Source organism: Myzus persicae, unplaced genomic scaffold (assembly GCF_001856785.1).
Source record: "Myzus persicae strain clone G006 unplaced genomic scaffold, MPER_G0061.0, whole genome shotgun sequence".
Lineage (NCBI taxonomy): Eukaryota > Metazoa > Arthropoda > Insecta > Hemiptera > Aphididae > Myzus > Myzus persicae.
In genome coordinates this window covers 73207-94357 of record NW_019103174.1, presented here as the reverse complement: position 1 = coordinate 94357, position 21151 = coordinate 73207, and the positions used below count along the sequence as shown (strand labels likewise).

Genomic DNA, 21151 nt, shown 5'->3' with positions numbered 1-21151 from the left:
GTGTGGAGGAGTAGGAGATGAGACGGAAGGGGACGCGAGTGTAACATAGGTACCTCTCTGCCGTCGGTGATAAGCCTCCGGCATCCCGGCACATGTACGCGCTCGTTGTTTGGTCGGCACACAACGCATTCGAACGCACTATATATACATACGGTATTTTTTTCTCCGTTTCGGTCGCGTCATTATAATAATCCCGAAAAGTGTCACGAGCCCGACCCGGCACGCTCATGCATCCGCCCGCCATAATACAGTCGTAGTCGTAGTCCTCCGCGTGCACCGTCCAAGACACGTCCTCCGCGCTCGTCTTCCTGCCGTTAAAATCAGGAATTCGAATTTTAATTTTTTGTTTTCCGTGCCTGTATTCGAGTGTGTGCGCCTGTGGTGACGAGAGTTTTTCTCTACTTCTCTGTCGTCCCCGTCCACCGATACCTTGAGGCAGCGGTGTTCGTTAACTGAAAACACTGAGCGCTTTACACATTATCTTCCAGGATCCTCTGAAAATACGTGCGGCGTTTCGACAATACGTAATATTGTAGTCACCGAGACCAGAATGACGACGCGTCGTAAGTTCCTACTGTTGACGGTAATGTTTTTGGCCTTATACGGTACCGCTGGAGCCCAGTCACGTGGCACCTCGGGGCCAGTCGGCCGGAGCATTTGCGACACTTGCGCGTGTGCCCCCGACAACGTCACTCCCGTGACGGTCAACTGCACTTGTACGAAGACAAAAGTAAGAAAACACTGCCGTTTTGGTATTATTATTATTATTTGTATTATAATTGTGTAGTGAGTTTATGACAAAGGAACGTAATGCAAATAAAAAAAAACGACCCTGTCAGGCGTTTAGCGGGGTGGCTACTGAAAAACCTGTTTCGAGACGACCGTGCCTTTAATATTTTTAATATTATAATATTGTATTTCCACCGCGTATCCACTGTTTTTGACGTCCAGACGTCGAGTTATGAGAGGAGGTGGTTGTTTTTCGTTTTTTACCTCCCGGCATTCCACGCACGTCTCTCACGAATGTCTCTACAAGTTGCTGGAATGCACAGACATGGACGAATTGGTGGTCCGTGTCATATAGGCGTATTATAGGAAAGGTACGACCCTCGTTGATCATTCGATCGTTTACACTTTACGACCGCGAGAGTTTGTCGATCGTTAACGGCGATTGTTTTATCGAGTTGTTTCTCCACTTTCGAGCTGAGTAATTCTGGCGGCAACCTTTTTTTTATTATAAATTAACGGAGGAATGAATCGTCCACAAACTCAGTCAAAAATATACTACACGGCTGGTCGTTACATTTGTTTAATTTGTTAAATTGTATTTTATAAACTCGTTCTTTTTTTACACGTTCGGGTATATATTTTACCATGCAAACAATTCAACTCGAGTCATGGTGGAGTTTTTCTTGGTAAATTAAATAGGACTTATGGGAGTTTTAAAGTTTTCAGTAGGATCCCTCTCTTGGGAAACATTATAGTAGATACGTAAAAGTACCGGCCTAACCATTATGATGTATAACACTTTTGTAATTTCATTTCAAAAATCACCTTCCCATTACTTATTTAAAGTTTCCATCCATTAGCATTATCGTTAATATTTCTCATAGTGACATATTTTTTAGCTGTGTAAATACTCACAATTAAAATTAAATACTTTATTTATGTATTTATGGGTTTGTGTTGTATCTATACTAATAAAATGTGTTATTTATTGAAAAACTAATGACACGGATTATATTAATATAAAACAAAATATAATTACATAGTAATATTATAATCAATTTAATAAATTATTGTGCACTGTGATTATAATTAAACGGATAGCTTAATATTAATTTTTAAAAATTGATTTCTAAACGTTTATTTATATGATAACTTATCATTAAAGCAATAGCTAAAGCTCAATAGGTACAATATTATGCACATACCTAAACCTAATAAACCTATTGATTTTATATTACTATTGCCATACCTGCTCTATTTTTTTAATTTTAGAAGTTCACATAGGTACATATCAATTTGTATTATTTGTTCAACGTAAATACCTTTTGTAGATGAATAATTATAACTGAGGTCATTGATGTTACATTCATATTTTTTGAACTCGGTATTAAAAATATTAATAATTGATCAGTACCTACAGAATACAACTATTTTGAATTTTATAAGTATTTTAAAACTAATTCACTTCTATAATAAATAGAACTGTGAGAAAAAATGATGAAATTAACTTCCAAATGCTCACATTCTTGTCATTATTACCCTAGTAACTTAGAAATCACTAAAATAGTAAACACCATAGTGCACACTATGAGACAGCGGAAACACAGCTATCGCGTATTTGTTTGTATGTTATTCTATAGTTGTTTAAATACGTACGCGATCAATTGAGTATTGTTTTATGGGATTCAATGTTTGATTAAAAATATAAAATTGGTCAATATTAAATTTTACTTTTTTGAACTTTTTTGATTAAACACATAAATGACAAATTTACTCATACATTTTTATTATAATCTATAAAAAATAATGGAATAACAATAATATAATCAGTTATCCCCGTGAAAAATATAAATGGTTTTGAATGGTTCGCGATTTAATTTATTTTCAATAACCAGTATTCAATAAAAATTAAAATATTATCATTATAAATAATATTATTTAATGATTAAGTATTAACAGTAAAAATAACTTGCAAAACTTGAATGTTTAAAAAAGTACTGACATTTTTCTGATATATTTATATATGACTTGAACATTTCAAAGTGCGTGAGAAAATATATTTGCAATAGGATAGATTAGGTCTACACTTTATTAAAAAATAAAATGTAATAACATTAGACTGTACTTGTTACTATATACATTTTAACTTAATAAATTATTAATTCATGGTAAGGATATCCATACTTTTTGGACATATAGCTAAGTATATTACCTGTAGTAATTTTAAAACAACAATTGCAGTAAATTAGTTGTTATAATTAAATTTAAAAAATACAATAGAGACGATTTAATCTTGATTTTTTTTAGAGCTTTGATACAGTATATTTTTAATAATAAACGAGCCTTTTATACCAACAACTATACTTAGAACTTACTAAATTACTTTATTTCAGCTTTAAATTATAACGAGAAGGGTTCGGGCTTATTCAAATGGTTTTAATTATTTATTTTGACATTTATATTTTCAGTACATTTAGTAGCAATAAAACACGCAGTATTTGGCCATATCTAAATACATTGTTTTAATTTACTGCGTGAAAAAAAGTATATATTAGATATATTTATTAGGTTATTAATATTATATTGTATTTATATAAATATTCAATAGTTTGTTACAATAATTTAGTCCAAGTATAGTTAATGTTAGTATATTTTGTATACATTATTTTAACTTATTTTGCCTGAGACATGACATTATATTTTAATCTTTGAACTATAGATTAATCAGTTAGGTTAAACATTTTTTTATATACATTTTTAATATTTATGAACCATGCATTTTACATGAGGACATTTTCTAAACAATTACCTTTTACTAAAAATCAATTAACACTTTTATGTACCACTGATTAAAAGTGTTCGTATCAAAGTCTCATATTTTCATATTTTCCATAACTTCAATGTTATATAATTTATATGTTATAGTTTGTTTATCATTCGACAATACGAATATCAAAGAGTTTATTAAAATACGAGTTTATCTTGAATTTCCTTATCATAAACAAGTATAAAAGGAAAATCAAACTCATCACGAGCATGCCAACATCCTGGTTTCTTATCATAATATGTTTATGTGCATGTTATAAAAATTAAATGTTGAATTTTATCATAAAATAAAATAATATGTGATGGATCTAAATATGGCTGAATGTCAATAAAATATTGAAGACAATACAAAATTATGATATACTTATATACACAATATATATACTATATAAGTAGTCAAAACGTAATAATGATTTTAATAATGATTTGTATAAATTAGCAACTGCTGTAGTGAACATTGTGACGAAGGTAGAGAAAAACATCCAGAATATATTGTTGAATCGGTATGTGATATGTGTTGTACACACCTATACTATATGAACTGTACTATATATGAAACCATTTAATCGAATGTTTATAACATTCTGAAACAATGATAATACAGCAGCTATTTTTAATAATCAGTAATAATCTATAATATACTAACATACTGGTACTTGTGCAATAATTTGTGCATAATTTAGTTTATTATCATTATTCTAAATAGTCCACTGACTTCCGAGTTACGAGTGCATATAATCTGTCTTCCGGTCAGCAGTTATCGACTTTAACAATACGTGTTTCCTGAAATGACATATTATTATATTCGTTACTACATAGACCAATTAATAATAATATTATACTTTTGGATTATCGATCGATCTTAGTACATTCGTAATACAGTGTTTTATTTTTTGTTAACACAATATCATATTGTTGCTTATTTGAAAACTTAAGGACGATGTCTGATTGAGGACCAAAATGTACAAGATCGTATAAAAGTCTCATTACATAATTCTGGAAAAGTACCATGACGTTCGTCACTTATTGTTGCATTATCAATTTTACGACTGTTATTTATTTATTTTTTTGTGTTGTGTCAAGGGTCGTTGAATAATTATAATGTTTTAACTCAGTTTTCATTATTAAAAAAATTTAAAAATATTATATAATTTACAAAGAAAACAATAATAATAGTTATTTTAAAATTAAATACAATTGGTTGTATAATTAAAACAATTAATTTAGCTAGAGAATATAATAATAATAAAACAACGAATAAAAATTAAAAATCTATTTAAAGTATTACCACCTGAAGTTGAATCTATATTCTATTCTTATAATAATTAATGCTCTAAAAAATATGCATTCATGAACCAATGACGTTTGGTGACTGAATAAATTAATCTTTATTTTTTTTTATAGTGTATAATATTTATGTATAGATAAATAGTATACTAAATAGCTTTTACTACTAAACCATGTACTTAGGTACATTCCAATAATATTTTATTTCTACCTTCTGCAAGTTTATCGATTTATAAAGCAATTTGATACTCAAAATTTTATTGCTTTTATGTGTAGTGTGTACCTACAAAAATGTTTCAAAAAAATAATATCCCTGGTGAAATAATGAATTCGCTTATTCTTCAATCATTCAAATAATTTAACAATCTAAATACAATTAACAATTTTCATTCATTTGTATATTATAATTAATGATATTACTAACACGTACAATTATATACTAATTCACAGAACAAACTATGAATATATTAATATTCATTAGATCAATGTTTTCCTAAAGATTTGAATCTAATCTAAATTAATGTTGTTACGAAATTTGTTTGGGTTCTTTGAATTTGATAACAGCATATATACTCTCGTCTCGTATATCCATGTAATTGTTTTAGGTTCTTCAACAGAAAGCGTCTTATCTTAAGAGCTAACAACATTAAAGTTTATGACCTTTTATAATGAAAAGTTACTAATTATTTCCATTAAAATAACGTAAGATTTAATTAGAAACGAACAGGATATTTCTAACAAAGTTTTAGTTTAATTTGAGCTTTACAATATTTTTTTATTTATTTAGTTTGACTATAGTTTAACATGTCAAGTATTAAACATGAATTGCACGTAAACAAGCTGTTTCAAGACATTGTTGATTTAATATTAAATGGAATGTAAAATAATGATCATAATAATATTTGACTGCCAATTATATAAGAAGTGTGTATTTTACCGAAGCCCTTCATCAAAGTGTTATATCGAACTCATATGATTAATAGATTATGGTAACATAAAATGTCGTTCGAATTCTATGATAGATAATCAACTCGGATTGTCAGAAATAATAATGAATACCAAAATAATAATAATAATTCTAGATCTTTAAACCGTTAATCATTTTAGTGTCTCATTCCGTTTAATATTTTTTTTTACTTTTCATTTGATTTATTGTTATTAAAAAACGGTTTTGTCCGTTACCTACCATTGTACACATACAAATCACTAGACTCTTGTGTGCTTAATGTATTGAGTAAAAACCGGATTGCCAGCAACAGACACATTAAAATATTAAAAGAAACATTTTTCATCTCGCGTGAAGGGTGTAGATAAAAACCGTTTCTTTGTGAACAACTGTCTAGATAAAATGATAAGCATAAAATTAGCCTTGAAATGACGATTGCAGTATTTGAAAGAGACTAGGTTTATAAATAATATTATGATAACATAAGCATTTAAAAGGAATGAATGAGTTACCTACTATGTTATTATAGTATTTACAAATGAGCTTAAGTGAAAAAGTAAAATAATAGAAATGAAGACTTGTCAAAAATCAAAGTATTAGTTCAAAATAAAATATAGTTTCCTACTTATAAACATAAATAATTATATTTATGTAATACATTTTTTCTGTATTATTTTGGAAAAGTAAAAAATCAAATAATAGGTAATACATTATTGTGTACATACTACATACACATGTTAAGTTTTTAAGCGAGTGCATCCTGTTTTTTTTTTTTTGTTTGAAGTCTTTAAACCATACATTTTCTTTTTTTATGAATTAACCCTTGGCAACATAATAGGCTCACTGGGTACTTAATATTTATTTTTAGTAGGTTTTTAACTGGTGGTGGGGGGCAGGGGTGGTATGGTTGGTTAGAACACGTATGTATACGTGACGAGGATTTGTCTTTAAGAACCCGGGTCACCCATCCAAGAACTAGTGTCATCGGCTGATGCTTGACTTCAGAACACGTTTTTGTGACAGAAGCTGATAAACTACCAATCTATTAAACTATATTTTATACATTATAGTGAGTAGTATACTCACTAAAAATAGGATGCCTATACATAACAGTTTTTTAAAACCTAGGTTTTTAATTTTTCAACCAAAATCCTTCTACCCGGGTTAAAAATACGTAATTGAAATCTAAACATTAAAAAAAATCGTTTTCAAAACCCAAACCGAAACCTAAAAATTCCAAATACCGTAACTATTAAAATTTGAAACCTACCTATTATAGAATATAATATACCGGTAGCAGTCACTGAACGAATGATCTGTATGTTCCTACAAGAAACAACCTGAAAATATTATAGCCGATATTATGATAAACGTCTTAAGTGGGATTCTCAGCTACGCGGTATGTCTTATTGTGCAAGGGGTAACGATGGTTACAACTGGTAACTATATAGGTTTAGAAATTGAGCTGTAGTAAATTTTTGGTATACTCGGTTGCAACTTGGTTATTACTTATTACATGATACCAAAAAAGTAAAGTCCAAAAAATGCAATTTGATCGACTCGATACTACACACGACGTATAGCTGTGAATGCGTCTTTACCTTGCGACAGGCAATTCGTCCCGTTCTACAAGATATGTTGAAGATTTGCAATCTAACCTGCTATCAACAGATATTTCGGCACATATCACTTTATCGAGACGGACGACGACTACGTGAAAAAGGTTCAATGGAGAATAAAACGGCACGATAAGATTGGTTGCCTGGCGGTGTCTGTATTTTCCAGAGACTGTAAAAATATAGTTGTCACCTTAGATCACATACATTGGATAGAGCTATAGCGTATATCACGCGTATTCCGTGTTTGAAGCAGAACTCTTCTTGCCCGAAGTACTTATTGTGCATGCGTGAGAAATGAAATAGATCGCGCGGGATGGGGAAGGAACAATAATGTGTTATAGTGATAAGGACGAATAAGGTACTGAATGCTTAGAACATATACTTTGCTCATGCGCAGTGATGGCTTCGGGCACGAACAGCTATGCTTCAAGATTTTAAACCATAGCTCTATCCAGTGTATATGATCAATGTTGTCACCCTTTCGCGATTGGATACAATTTAAACAGCGGTCCCCTAGTTTATACTGCAGTATGCAGAATGTATACCACGGATGAGGTGACCGCCGTCTATTACACGGTTACAAATTGGGTAACCATGGTATTTTCCGTCGGATAGCCAGAAATGGAAAACGGCAGTCACCGACAGTTTTGTATTCTCCACGTGCTCTGAATTTCTCCGAGTTGCTGACCGGTTCTCAACAGTTCTCTATATAATCGTTTACACGTTGCCGTCTAAGAGGGCGTTATCTCTTATGCGGCGCTAAAGCATTCCGGAAAATAAATATCATTAGGTTGACAGTTGTGTTTACGATCCACATGACTATAATAATTCTTAATGCCTAATAAATTGTAGTTAATATTATTAAAGATTATTATTTTTATATTATAATGTATTGCAGTGTTTATAATTTAAATTATGTGGTATATTATGTGGATTGCGAGTAAGTCGTATGTGCGTTTAGCATGTTTGATTTAGAACATAGTTCATATTTTGCATTTAATTTTATGCAAGTTTCTTGTGATCACTTTGGTTTTGTATTTAATATTATCATAAATTATAATATACGCTTATTTCAAAAGTATTGAGAATCGAAAACGTTTAATTCATATTAAAGGATGCAACGTCTATTTTTTGTAAATATAATAGGTTTTATTAAACTGGCCTGCATAAGTTATGCATATTGTATACATCTAATACCGTACCTGTAAGGGGGTGGTTAGGGGTTCATCCCCGAGAAACGTTGTTTAAATTATAGGCTTGTGAACACCACAGATTTATGTATTTAGTATAGAAATGTTTTCAAAAGCTAAATTTTTCGATTGCGTTATGTTTTATATTTTAATGTTGGATAATCTTAATAATATTGTTCGTATTGCCTATTATAATGATTTTCAAAATAATTGCGTTTTTTTTTTTCAAGTATAACGTTACTATAACGTCTTTGATCCCTACTACCGTAATCCAACTTGTATATTATACACATTTACTAATGAAATGTAATTATTATGTTAAATGTGTCTAACCCCGTTTTAGCGTTGAACTGATGATGTATTAATAGCGATTGTCTGTCTGATCCACAGTTGCTGATCGTCCGGGAACAGGACACCGCGATTCTGTCGTCTGTCCGGGATTTGACATTGGCCAGTTGCGGCTTCGTGTCGCTGCCGTCGTCCGGACTGTCAAGCTCGACGTCACTCGCCCGCGTCACGGTGCGTGACATGAAACTGTTCCACTACACGGCCGGCTTGTTCCCGGCACTAGAGAGCCTGTCCGTCGAGGACGTCGGCGAGCTGGTACTCGACGGCTTCGGGCCAGCCAACCGGACGCTCCGTCACCTGACGCTCCGACGCACCACTGTCATCAGGCTGGTCAAGGGCACGGTGACGGCGGCCGCACCACTTCGCCGGGTCCTGTTCGACCGGGTGGAAGTGGACGAGATCGAATCTGGAGCTCTGGCCATGTCGTTCGTTAGTGACGGCGACAACGGTCAACAGGCGGCCGCCGACGGGTTCACGGTCGTCGATTCTACGGTAATTCTATACACCAATAATCATAACTTATAGCTCCAAAAATACTAAAATATGCTATGCAAAAAAAAGTACTTTTTACCGTATGAAAAAAATTCAAGAATGTCACATAAGAGTTGTTTACTGGGTAGGTTAGGTAGTGGCACTCAATCGTTTTGAATGCTAAAACACTGATATAGACACAAAATAACAAAATAGCATTTCAACTTCAAAATAAGCAAAAATATGCAACATGCAATTTCTGTACATAAAGTTTTCTGTAATAAATTTTTAGCTAGCTCACATAGACTTTTTTAAGACCTCTTAAATAAATTATACAAATCCTAGAAGTTATGAGCCCTGTGCCTCGGTTAATGATAAAATATAAAAATCATTAAAAGTGTCCGTTGTCTTTACTAGGTACCTATTACTTTTATTATTATGATGTGATGAAATAAACGAAAATAGGGATTTTAATGTGCATCTTTATGTACGCCGCTCGACGTTACCAAAATGATATCTTTATATCCCACTTGTAAAAGAGAACAACAAGTCAACACCCAGAAAAATATAAACGCCTAATATAAAAATGAGATGTAGAAAAACAATATTTCTAAGAGCATTTTAGATCATTTACCCCTAACTCACTTATTATATTACTACAGGTACTTTAATAGTATGAGAATACGCATCTAATGAGGACATGTGGTTAGGATAACTAAAAACTTAAACAAATCAAAATATAATATTCGTTATTAGCAATCGTATAATATGTTATTGTGATATTATTATATTATACTACGGCTGGACATTTTCAGTATCAGACACAAAGCAGGTATATGTGTTGTACTGACAATAGAAATTACTGTAATTAAATTATTATTTTGGTGTCTTAAGTATTAACTATTTAACGTTATTATTGATCAATAATTTGATGAGTGTTGAAATTAAAAAAAGATGACGTTATCGCTTTTTATTATTCATTAGGTAAATGAAATTATGTAAGGTATCATAATATTCACTCTTTTTGTGCTTATAAAAAATAGTTTAATTTATTAGGTGCCAATATTTTTTTTATCTTTTATTAATTTAAACATGTAACTATATATGCAATGTTTGTAAATGTATTTGAATAATTATCAGTCTATCAGTGATTTAATGAAAAAATAAATATTAAATTTAAGGTTGGTAAAAAATTATCGTTTTCTAAAAATAAATAATTATGTAACAACTAACAGCCATAGTTAATAGTTTCTGACATAAAGGCGAAATTGTTGACTAATATGTAACTTATAAAATTATTTATTTTAATGTTTCTAATTTTTGTTAGTTTTTAGATGTTTTGTGATACTTATATTTAATAAGTTTTCATATTTTAATATTTTTTTTTCGTTCAAATTGGATTATCTTCTAAAAATTACTATACTCATTTATATTGCTATACTTATAATATTATAACATGTAATGCAAATTACAAACTGTAGGTGAATTGAATATTTTCATTCTCTATACCACTGTATTTTGATAGCCTCAAAATTTGTAAAATCTGTTTGACTTATTTTTCTTTGAGTGTCGAGAATACTTTTTCAAATTATAAATTGATTTATTAATTTAATCTTTAAAGTATATTGATTTTATGGCAAAAACAGTTTTCAATACAACACCGTTTTTTAATTTATTTGAGTTTTAGTAGGTAATAGATATTAATTATTGTTTACAACATTCATACAACATTTTAAAGTAATTGAAACGAGTTTTATATTTTAAAATAATAAAAAAAAATTATGTTAGCTTTACTGATATTGAAAAATAACAATAAAAATAAATTGAAAATGTTGTTTAGGGAGGAAGATGGAATACTACAATACGGTTATTATCGTACATAGTGAATATTAATATTCCACATTTCTTTACTACCTATCTACGAAACATATTTTATTTACATTTAAAACACATCGTCTTTCCGATGTTTGAAAGTTTTAAATTTTAAACGAGAAACATGAAACGTTCAACGTATTTTATTAAATTTTATACACACTCAAAGATTTTAAAATACATTTTTATAGACAAAAATTAATTCGACCTACCATATTACTCATTTAAAAATAAATCACTATGATAGCAATATTAATATTAACATAATGTTATTAAACATACCTACTTATATTAATACAGGCTGACTTGGCTCACAATCGTTTTTTGTATGCAATGAGTTAGCATTGAATTCAAATTCAACACATACATTACAGAAACTTACTATTATATGAATTAAAAGTGAAAAATCTCATCTCAGGTACCTAACGCGCTATGACTGCAGTATTGTACAACAATATATTCATAATTAGTCATAATTTAATTATTGTTGTTAATATTATCGTACCAACGTATGACACTGATTACTACTTATCGAGTTTTGTATAATTAAAATGTTGCCAAACCATAAAATATATCCAACAGGACAACAGCTATAATAACACACCGATGATTATTAATTACAAAATCTGTATCGTATTTGCATTATTTAATTACAATTATAATAAGAGTCTTGCTTTATTAAAGTGGAAGAGGAATTCAATTTTTTTTTATTGAAAACACGTTTTATTTGTTTTTGAACATTTCGCTGTAATTCAGTTTTTGTTATTGATTAAAATAAATATGGTACTAAAAACAAAATGTAAATTTAATTAATAATTCCGTCCAAGATAAAAGAAAAAAAACAGGAGTTATTAATTTAATTTCCTTCTACAGTATGATATTGATAGTTTTTAAATTAATGGATTTCATCGAAAAGTTTAAATATTGAAAAATATGAGTTACTATAAATCGAGCACTAAATTTAATTTGGAATGTATTTTGACATAAGTAATCAAACTTCGAAGAAAAATGACGCATGACTCATTGGTTGTATTGATTTGTTTGCCTCTCATTTTATTTTATTTGCGAGTTTCCTCTTTAAATATCTTAGGATTTGTTTAAATTTGCTTTAATGAAATTATTCCAATATACGTAGACGTGAACAAATCGTAATAATTAATTTTAATCTCACTCGCAATGACGAATGCTTCATTTTCGAAATAATTTTAATCTTTGGAATATATTTGAGTTTTAAAAATAATCTTTAAACTAATATTGTTTAAGAATAATCAATTTAAAATGATATTATATAAAGAACGCTCCAGAAAAACGTAACAATTTATATATACCTAATATAATATTTTCTAAGTATTTCGTCTTTTTAAAACATTGTTATATATATATTATATATAACGATTTATGATTTATTTATGCAATATAAATTGAATCTCATTAAACATTTATTTAAGAAAGCAGAAGTTTATCGCATGTTGGGTAACTACGAGAAAGTCATTGTGAGGGTTGATTTAGGGTCGAGTGGCTATAAAAGCTAGTGTATTTTCAATATTGTTTTAAAAATATGAAAAATCGAATTATTATATACGCGTAATACGATTTTGAGTGAAATCCGTTGACTATATTTCATAAATTGTATATGATTATAAAAAAATGGTGTGGTGAGTTTGAAGTATTATTAACGAATATAATATAATATATATTATTACTATGATCTAGAAATTAATTTTTCAACATTCAATAATATGTGAAACAATTTTGTGTGTTAAAATTAAAAAATTAAATGAAACCTAAATCAAAATATATATTTTGATATAGGTAAGTTACATTTAATTGTTTTTCACACGATGTCTTCGAAGTATGATTTCTCGAATGTATGTAATTATTGTCCAATTACACCTACAATCTAAAAAATTCGAACAAAAATGTAATTATTTTTAAAATTTTTGATAACCATTCTAAAAAACCATTAGCATTCATTCATTACCACCGTATGATATGTAATATAAGCATTTGAATATTTTGAAACTATACTCTGTGTACATTATACATTTATGAATAATTTCAGAATTAAAGAATTATGATAAAAAAAAAAATCATTTAAGTGCACAATGATACAAAAACAAAATATTATAAGTATGCATTACACACATACAGTACGTTTGATGAATAATTCATCGATATAGGTAAGGCTGAACTAGACCACACACAGTGACATTGACAATGTAAAGACAACTGTTAAAAATGATAATGTGACATTATAACAATATCTAAAAGTGTTAGTTGTTAGATTGTTAAGATGTTTTACCCCCTTTGTTTTTTTTTCACCTAACAAACCCATTATAATAAAATATCTCAGTCTAAGTAGGTAATATATTTTAACAAGAAGTTTTCAACAGACAAGTTCACGAGAAAAGTGTGGAAAGTTTGACGAACAAAACAATCTTAATAAAATGCAAAATTTAAGGAGTAAAAAGTTTTTTTTACTATAAAATTGAATGTCTAACTTTGAACGTTAAATGTTACCATTCTAGACGAATTTTCTCAAAATCCATCAAATAAAAAAATAAAATAGTAATTTAATAGAAAAATAATGTTTTTAGATGTTATTTGAAAACTTAACTTACAATATACGTGTTGTAACTTGTAAGTGTTGTACAATTCGGAGTACGTTAGAGCTATAAGATGGCAGCATAGTGTAATTTTATCCACGGTAGAATTTTTAATACAACAGCTTATAAAAAATATTGTGATATTATAATATTGCAATATTTGCCAAGTAATGATTTATTTACTATCGAATTTGAGTATTGGAATTCAATAGTAATAATATTCAAATGAATTTAACAGGAAATTGTTTTTCAATAAAAAAAATTGCTTTTGAGATCATCATAATATATTTTGCGGGTGTTCCAATAGAGTAAAATATATACATATATTCTCCAGAATATAGAATGTAAACTCAGAAAATAATAATTATAGATTGCATGTGTGTTGTGGGTGTACGTGTTGTCGTATTTCACAGAGTTTTTTTTTTCTCAATACTTGAGTACATTGTAACTGAATTGTTCACAATGACCTTAAATTTTTAATAATGACTATTCACTGCGATACATAAATGGGTCGCGTTGCTGGACAATCCATTGTTTAAAAGACGGCACATACACAATACTATTTATTTTTTCCACCTTATTTTTTACCTTTACGTCTATTATATGACGGAGAGGTCAACGAATTCTAATATAGGGCACGATAAAACGATAGGTTTTGCATGTATTGTTTTAATTACCAACGATTTAAGCGCGTGACGTTCGATGTTACACAAATACACCACTATTGTTTTCGAAATGTCAATGGTCTGTGTTATTCTTTCCAAACGGTACCATGGTAGCCACTATAGGTATAAAATAATGATGAAAATAATATAATGACAATCTTGTGTATAATAAAAGTAAAAATTATGACAGTATAAGGATTCAAGCGATATAGTGATATACCTAGCGATGATGATAGTGATATCGATATAATTATCTATATATTCACTCAAAACGTACCAATCGATTGGAACTTGATTATAAGTTAGACGAATCTTTGCGATTTGTAGTATTTAGATAAAAAACCAAAACGAAACGGCGTTCGATTGGAATCCGGTTAGGTTTTATTTACGTGTTATATAAATATTATCCAGGAATGAAAAATTTAAAAAAAAAGATCATCGTTCAAAATTTGAAGAAAAGAACTTATTACAACTTACGTATTATCATTATACTAGGTATGTGCATCGTGAAATGAGAGAGCACGCGCTTATTTCTGCGTCAGTGGGTCTTTTAGGGCTCGAATGCATTATACATGCATGGAGGTCTACCAAGGAACTTATAAAGATGAAAGAATATTATTTTATTACTACCGAAGTAAACGGCAGATTTTATTTTATTTTTTACTTTCTTTTTTTGTTGAATTCAATAGCATGCCAAAGGAAATAAACTCCCTAAACAAACTTTTAATACTTTCCTATAAATTACTACGACGTGTATTGTTTAATTTCATTTTTACGTCTGTATACGAGATATATTTAGTTGAATAAAAACCTTTTAATATTCTGGATAAGGTCTCGGTTCGTGTAACTTACTTTGTATACTTATTTAAATATGGTTTCAAACACTGCGTCTTCTTTTTTCCCTTTAGAACGGTGCTTTGAATAACCGTTGTGTATAGTGTATCATACTCGAAAATAATGTACTATTAATATTATACTACTCTGCTTTTTAATAATAATGTATGATGCAAAAATAATTCCTATTCACTGTATCAAATTCTAAGCCAATTACTTAAATGCTTCAAACAAGTTTGTTTATTTTGGAACGCAATTTGTAAACTAGAGTAATATAACGTATTCAGATTCTTACGTTCAGTTAAGTTTAGTAAGACTAGTCTTTCTGGGTAATACATATATAATATATTGTTTTAAACTACAAACCGATTAAAAACCATTTGTAAGTGTTTCATATAAAATTAAAATTTAAGTTTTTTGCCGTCTCGCAGTTAATAAATAATGTTACATTTAAATAAAATAATATTCAGTTGGTATTCAGTATGCATCACTATTGTCACGATTCGTGATTAATAATCAACATATCATTTTACATGTCGTTATGCGTTCTAGACATTGTCGTAGCGAGTGTATTTATATTATTGTATGACATATTGTGTAGACGTATAATGTACCTACCCATAACGATGCGGGGTATATACATGGGTGGGTTAGGTATACATACAAAATACCTTTCGGAATACATAATTTAGTTGTATAATAATTAAACTATGGTATTGAATGAATTCAAATAACACGTCGTGAATGTAAAATTTCTAACGTTTATGGGCAAAACGTGAGAATATCCGATTCGTGTATGGATTCATTGATTTTCGTCGAAGATAAAGGAAAAATAAACTTCAGAAAAAAAGTAATTGCCTAAATTACAGAAAATAGTAACAATAAGAACAGACATTTAGTCGAATGATCGTAGCATTTAATCTCGCGATGGTTGAAAATTTGAAATGCAATTATTATCCGATTGGTCGAGCAAATTAATATTCTTGTAAGCGTACCGATTAAAACCCGATTGAGCTGTTTTACGTTTTATGTTATTTTATTCGATCGGATCAACATTAATTGTGTGGCGCTATATGCAACACCAATTGTTTTAAAGTACTTTTTCAAAATATTATTTTAAATCAAATTTTTTTTTAAATTACAAGAATCATATACGCAAACGTTTAAGACACAAATTATGACCTATCTTCGTGAGTTTTATTGTTCTGTTGTTTCATTGTAATAACATAATAATATTATGCCAACATGCCATAACAATAATGTACTTATTGACCATTGTACACGATTGGAAAACACATTTTTTTAGGACAATATCTTATTTTTAAATCAATAAATGTTCTAGCCACCCTTAGAGTGCAATTTTATATAGAATAATTATAGATACCTCCAAAAATGTATTTATCTATATTATTCCAGACATTTTGTATTCATAAACTTCGTGTTGTTAAAAAGTTTTGAAAACTGATTCTCCTATAAAATAATAAATTTAAAAAGAATGAAACATTCATTGTGCAGGCCTAATGTAATCACCGGAAAATCATTCATCCGCCTGATGTTTTTTTGAGTAAAAGAAAAATACAAGCAATAAGATGCGCAGTCGGAATGTGTAATATAATACAACATAGTATAATGAAACTCCTATCGTAATAAAATACTATTTTAGAAACATTTCATTTTATAACCTGATGTTATTAGACATTAATAATATACAATAATAGAAACTAAGAATGATATTTTATAATAGCCGATAGGTATTTATTAATTTATTTCAAAAAGGTGCCTCTTAGTATTGGGTTACTATTATTATAATATTACAACAATTATTATTTTAATCACAACGCATGTGAATAATTTTGTATTTTGTATTTTAAACTGTTTTAGTATGTATGCCAACTAATTTATTTACTTATGAAACATATTAGGTATAATACTATTTGTAACGCATGCAGTTATAATTTCGTATAATATAGATTCTCGTGCCAAATTTCCATTTAAAAATTAAAGTATCTACATATTTTATGAAGTATATTATATAAATTGTAATTTGTAAGTCGTTCTCAAAAAAAAATTGACCAAACTATGATGATTGTAACGTTGTTAACATTTTTAAGCATCATAAATACTTTCATCTCGTTTTCTAAAATAATTTGAAATCCTTCGGGGTTTTCAATTTGCCTAATGGAATTTCACTTATTTTAAATGATGCGTTTAGACGTAGAAAATGTTTTACATTAAAACGTAAAAGTGATTTTCTTTGAGCCAATAAAGTTAAATTGTTAGTAAGAACAATATGAATAAGACACGATCGTATAACATTTTGCTTCAAGGAGTTTTCGAAATGGCTAAAATCATTTAGTCTTACGGAATGAAATTATCTTATTTGATAATTTTCTTTATAATAAATTCACCCTTACACTCGTTTAGATAAAGTTGAGAAGTATTACGTTTTCAAACTCCATACAAACAATAATGGAAATAAACTTTCTGCGGAAGAGTGAAATGAGTTATCAGTAATAATGTTACGAAGTATATCTATCGTTATATCTATGTCACGCGATAACAACATTATACTTTTTAGAACATTTGTATTAATAATAATACAAAGGTATATTCGTTTAAAACTCATGTTGCCTATCTCTGTTAAGAATCGCAAAAGCGAAAAACAAATTTCGTAGTCGTAGTAACAAATATAAAATGATACAAATTCCCCTATAATAATACGTACCTATATTATATCTATTTTTATTAAAGTCTAGTTGGAGGTAGTACAAAAAACTAATTAAATCCATTTCATATTGTATATTTAATAAAAATAATCTGATGGGGATAAGTAGTTTCTGATTTTGATTTTTAATTTTCGGAAAACTATATAAATTTCCTTTAAACAACTTACTTGTAATCACTTTTAAAGTAACTCAATATTTTGCTGTGGTGTATAACTATACAAAATTGTGTGTCTACGTTTCATTAAGAAACATGTCACATTTCATCAATAAATATGTGGTATTATACTTATTACAGTTATTAGTAACAACCGCATCAATTAAGCTGGTTTGATAAGTAATAATAAAAATGTTCATCAATGCCCTTTATCTTTAAATATGTTAGTATACTGTAAACAAATAATAAGTCACGATCTCAAGCTTGAATAAGGTTAAAATGCTATTTGGTAATTCATTAATTAAGTGTAGTTATTTTAATCTTGATCTCTTTATGAAGTTCATTATAAAACGAAATTTAAATTAAGAGGGTTTACGAATAATAAACATCCCTTCACCTGAGTTTATAAAATACCATTAATGAACTTTTTAAATTAAAATTACGTTTGGAATACATCATAAAAAAATTAAATCAAACTTTCTAGCACACTATTATATGTAGTAATTCAAGAGTGGTAAGTGTAACAGAGAATAAATTAAATATTATTTAAACAAAAAAGTACTAACCACATACATACAACACACATAATTAAATAAAATATGTATAAAAAGATAAAAATATTTTGGACTAGGTACCCATAAGTTATTGTAAATAAATGATAAATATTGTATTAAACACAATATTCATATTACATATCACAATATCACATAAACATACGTTTTAAATAAAATATTGTGAGAATATATTAGAAAATAAGCAGAACTAAAAATGTGTAAATTATAATATAAATAGGTATATGTAGTATGTACTAATTTATTATATTTTTGAACAAATTAAAGCGCGAGGAAAACATAATATTATTACCAAATTTTAAAACATTTTTTTTTTGAACATTTTAACACATAACACAAAATTATTGAAATTGCTAATAATGTCATTATAAAGAATTTTAAAAAATAGGCACCAGGTATCTACATCAATATTTGAAATTTAAAACATAATGAACCAATTTACTTCAACAACCTCCTCGCCCTCAACGAATCTTGTCAAATATATTCTCCAATAGTTGTAGCATAACGTAGTTAAGTAATAAATTATTTATCAAATTAGTTTTAAACGGGTTAAAGATGTTAAACGTTGTTTAGTCAAACCTCAATAGTTCTACTGAAAACATGAAACACGTCAACGACGACCAATACTAAAACCTGTCGCCCACTGAACAAACGTTGTAAAATATTGTTTTGTTCACAGATCAAATTGGTGCAGTCAGGTGGCGTGACGGTACGGTCTGGCGCCGTCAGGATCCTGAACAGCACTCTGGATGATTTAGCGTCTGGCGCTGTGGTAGTGGACGACGCGCGTGGTGGCATCCGGCTGTCCGGCAACCGTCTTGGAGCGATAACTGGTGACAGCGTGTCCGCGGTCCGGTGGGACGGTGATGCAGCTGTACACGTGGACGGAAACGCGTTCCGCACACTTCCGGCTGACTTGCAGCTTCTCCGGTCCGAGCGGCCCGCCGAGTTCGTCGGCAACGACGTGGATAACGTGGATCTGGGCCCGTTCCTTTTCGGCCTGGGGCCCGCTGTCCGGGCGTCCGACAATCGGTTCACATGCGACTGTGACCCGCGACACATTAGCGTGCTCAAGATCAACCAGGTGTTCCCAGGCCTGCTGCAGCCGGACGTCGACAGCCGGTTCGCCCGTTTGCTGGCTGACAACTACTGCCGACAGCCGGCCAACATCACGCTTGCCGGTTACAGGGACCTGCTGGTCAGGGAGATTGTCTGCGAGGGTGCCAACGTGACCGCGGTCCAGCCGCCACAGTCACCTACAGCCCAATCACCACCGTCCAGTGATGTCACGGCCCCTAACCGTGGTAACACGGTCGCCACCTCCACTGCAGTGTACGTGACCGCAGCCACCGTCGCCACTTCGTTGCTGCTGCGCAACCTATCTGTCAGCTGAACGCCTTTAGTGGTTTCCTAATTCAATTTTTTAATATTTTTTATTTTAAACATCTTTTTCATTTTTTTTTACGTCAGAAAACTCTATACCATCGCAATGCCGAACGGTTTTTAAACTTAAAATCATAATAATATAATGGTAATATAGGTATTATTACTTAAATCGGTTTCAATTTTATTTTTATTTTTATATTCCTACTTTGAAACTGTATAGGTACAACCGATGCGCTGTTCCTCCACATATAATAATAATAATATTAGATATTAAATTTGTAAATAATATTATGATATATTTAGATAAACAGTGTAATTTTATTTTATTTTTTTATTTTTTGAGACATTAAAAACATTTTGTATATCTTTTCATTCGCCGTATTAATTGACAGTAGGCCACAATAATAATATTCCGATACCATTATTGTTGAAGTCTATTATTTCAGCAATGGTTACGTCCTGGTTCACATTCTACATGTGTGTACATTGTGTTGCATAAACGTTTGCTCCTCGAAATCGAGGTCATCGATATAGTTAGTTAAAATATTTTTATTTTACTAGAAAACCGATAATGCTAATGTTGTTATGAACAAAAATAACAATAATCAAAATTTTAATGTCTGACAGATGTAATATAATTATTATATTTATTTATTTTATAGAAACGGGTATAAAATTAAAATTAAAAAACATTTAAATAATTGGATGGGTATTATTATTATTATTACTATCCAATTACGTAACGTAATGAAAACTGGAATGACCCCTTAGAGTCCATTGAACATTGGCAAACAAGTCATTAAATATTTAATAGAATAACTAAAAATGTTAATGTAGTATAAAATTTTAGTTGCGTTGTAATTTAAATCAGATACAACTACACTATACCGCTGTCGTTTTAATCAATAAACTTTTCAAAC

At 29.8% G+C, this 21151-nt stretch overlaps 1 protein-coding gene across 1 annotated transcript; it reads left to right on the top strand.

The window, feature by feature from the left end:
- Positions 1-53: 53 nt before the first annotated feature.
- On the top strand, positions 54-20552 carry LOC111033933. The gene is made up of 3 exons (XM_022314890.1): positions 54-730; positions 8988-9437; positions 19525-20552. The coding sequence occupies exons 1-3, from the start codon at positions 551-553 to the stop codon at positions 20236-20238; spliced, it is 1344 nt and encodes a 447-aa protein (XP_022170582.1). The 5' UTR covers positions 54-550; the 3' UTR covers positions 20239-20552.
- Positions 20553-21151: the final 599 nt, after the last annotated feature.

Excerpts from the sequence above, each read along its gene's own strand:
- LOC111033933 (XM_022314890.1), top strand. The coding sequence starts at position 551 with ATGACGACGCGTCGTAAGTTCCTACTGTTGACGGTAATGTTTTTGGCC. Across the intron at positions 731-8,987 it reads GCACTTGTACGAAGACAAAA|TTGCTGATCGTCCGGGAACA; the intron begins GTAAGAAAACAC and ends TCTGATCCACAG. Across the intron at positions 9,438-19,524 it reads TCACGGTCGTCGATTCTACG|ATCAAATTGGTGCAGTCAGG; the intron begins GTAATTCTATAC and ends TTTTGTTCACAG.